Consider the following 1673-nt stretch of genomic DNA (forward strand, 5'->3'; position numbering starts at 1 on the left):
TTGCGGGAATGTCGTTCTTGTCCGACTGGGTCAACATTCACCAGTTAGTATTTCGTAGCTCTACTTTTGTCAATTCAAGGTATTAAGTTATTACAAAAACAACCAAATTTAATATGATACAGGATATCCGAGGGTTTCCGAAGCCACTAAGACTCTGGACTCTGGATATAAATATCCAAAGAATTATTACTGGTATCTACGAGTTCGTGAAAACGAGGAACGAGGAGAGAGAGAGAGACGAGAGGAACGAAGCTCATTAGCTATTAATAAATCTAAAGAGAAGAATACAAAAATAGGAGATTGGATCTCTGATTGAACACTTTTTGAAACACGGTCTCGCTTGACCAAATGTGCATTTGCCATGGAAAACAAACATGTTTATCCAACAAAATGATCTGATGGAAATTCTACTACTGGTCTATAAGTAGATTGTAAATTCACTACCGTGTCAAATTACGATTGCTGCTGCTGGTGCTCCTGCTGGGTCGGGCAAGAGCCTGCGCCCACCATCGTGATGTTTTGTTCGGGGTGGTTGCAGCTAGTGATACCCAAATTGCATTCATTAGTGTACGTCACTCCATCAGAACCGCACACAGGTGCATAGTTGTCAGGGCAGAGCATATCACCGCACGGTGGGCCCTGGTAACCAGGAGCAAATGCGAGTTTGCGTTCAGCGTCGAGTGTAGAAACGCCAGGGCTGTCGAGGCGCTTGTTGTCGTCGCCGCTGGTACCCTTGCACTTGGCCATCTTCATATAGCACTCGTTCGAGTACTCGACGCCGTTCTCGTCGCTGACTGGATCGTACACATCGAGGCACGCGTCCGGACAGCCCGCGGTGCCGCTAGTGCTTCCAGTGGTTGATGTAACAGGGGCGGGTGTCGCCGACGTCGCGGGCGTGGATGCACACTCTCCATCTCCCGCCTCGGTGATCTCGTTGTTGCTCTTACATGACGCAAGGCGCAGGTAGCACGAGTTCGAGTACGTCTCACCGTTGGAGCCACAAACAGGCTTATACACGTCGAGGCATCCAAAAGAGCAATTGTCATCAGCTGCGGCCGATGATGTGACGGCAATGGCAACAAGTGTGAGACCAAGGGCAAACTTCATGGTTACTGGTGCTGGTTGAGGAGCGCGATGCAAATTCTGGAGTGAGTCTCCGTCGGAGACTCTCCGATACCGGTTGAGTTCTTCCAAAAGGATGATAGACCCAAGACCTCGTATGTTTGTAAGCACGCTTTCCAGCATGCTCTCTCCGTACACTTGCAAATCCGGTTTGTGGTGGAAATCGTGGCGCAGGCAAGCTCTCCCACGAATTGATTCAGCGATTAACTGCTCTTTGTCAACATGAATGTAACAAACACCCCACATGTTAGGAATTATCATAATACAATAGAACCGGCACGGGTGCGGCACAGTAGTAAAACAGAAGCTTTGATTATCGCTCTGAGTTTGACATATCTATTCTGTAAACAAACTTCAATTGCGTATTGCTGGCCGTGGTATTCTTGTCTCACTACAATGTGTGAAAACCACACTACAAAATACTGAGACCGTTTGTTCAAGTATTTTTTAAATAAAAAATTAACGAATTCAATAACTGGTCTACATAAACACCTTTTGATAGTCATGTCCGTGTGGGTATGTGCGTCTCAAGCCTGAGGACTGGTTGACGT

The 1673-nt window shown here is 47.0% G+C and overlaps 1 protein-coding gene across 1 annotated transcript; it reads right to left on the bottom strand.

Moving 5' to 3' along the window:
• Positions 1 to 453: 453 nt before the first annotated feature.
• PPTG_03903 (hypothetical protein) lies at positions 454 to 1107 on the bottom strand (the record flags this gene model as incomplete). Its single annotated transcript, XM_008897690.1, has 1 exon — positions 454 to 1107. One exon carries the CDS (start codon positions 1105 to 1107, stop codon positions 454 to 456), a length of 654 nt encoding a protein of 217 aa, XP_008895938.1.
• Positions 1108 to 1673: the final 566 nt, after the last annotated feature.

This window comes from Phytophthora parasitica, assembly GCF_000247585.1.
Source record: "Phytophthora parasitica INRA-310 unplaced genomic scaffold supercont2.6, whole genome shotgun sequence".
In the NCBI taxonomy this organism is placed as follows: Eukaryota; Oomycota; class Peronosporomycetes; order Peronosporales; family Peronosporaceae; genus Phytophthora; species Phytophthora nicotianae.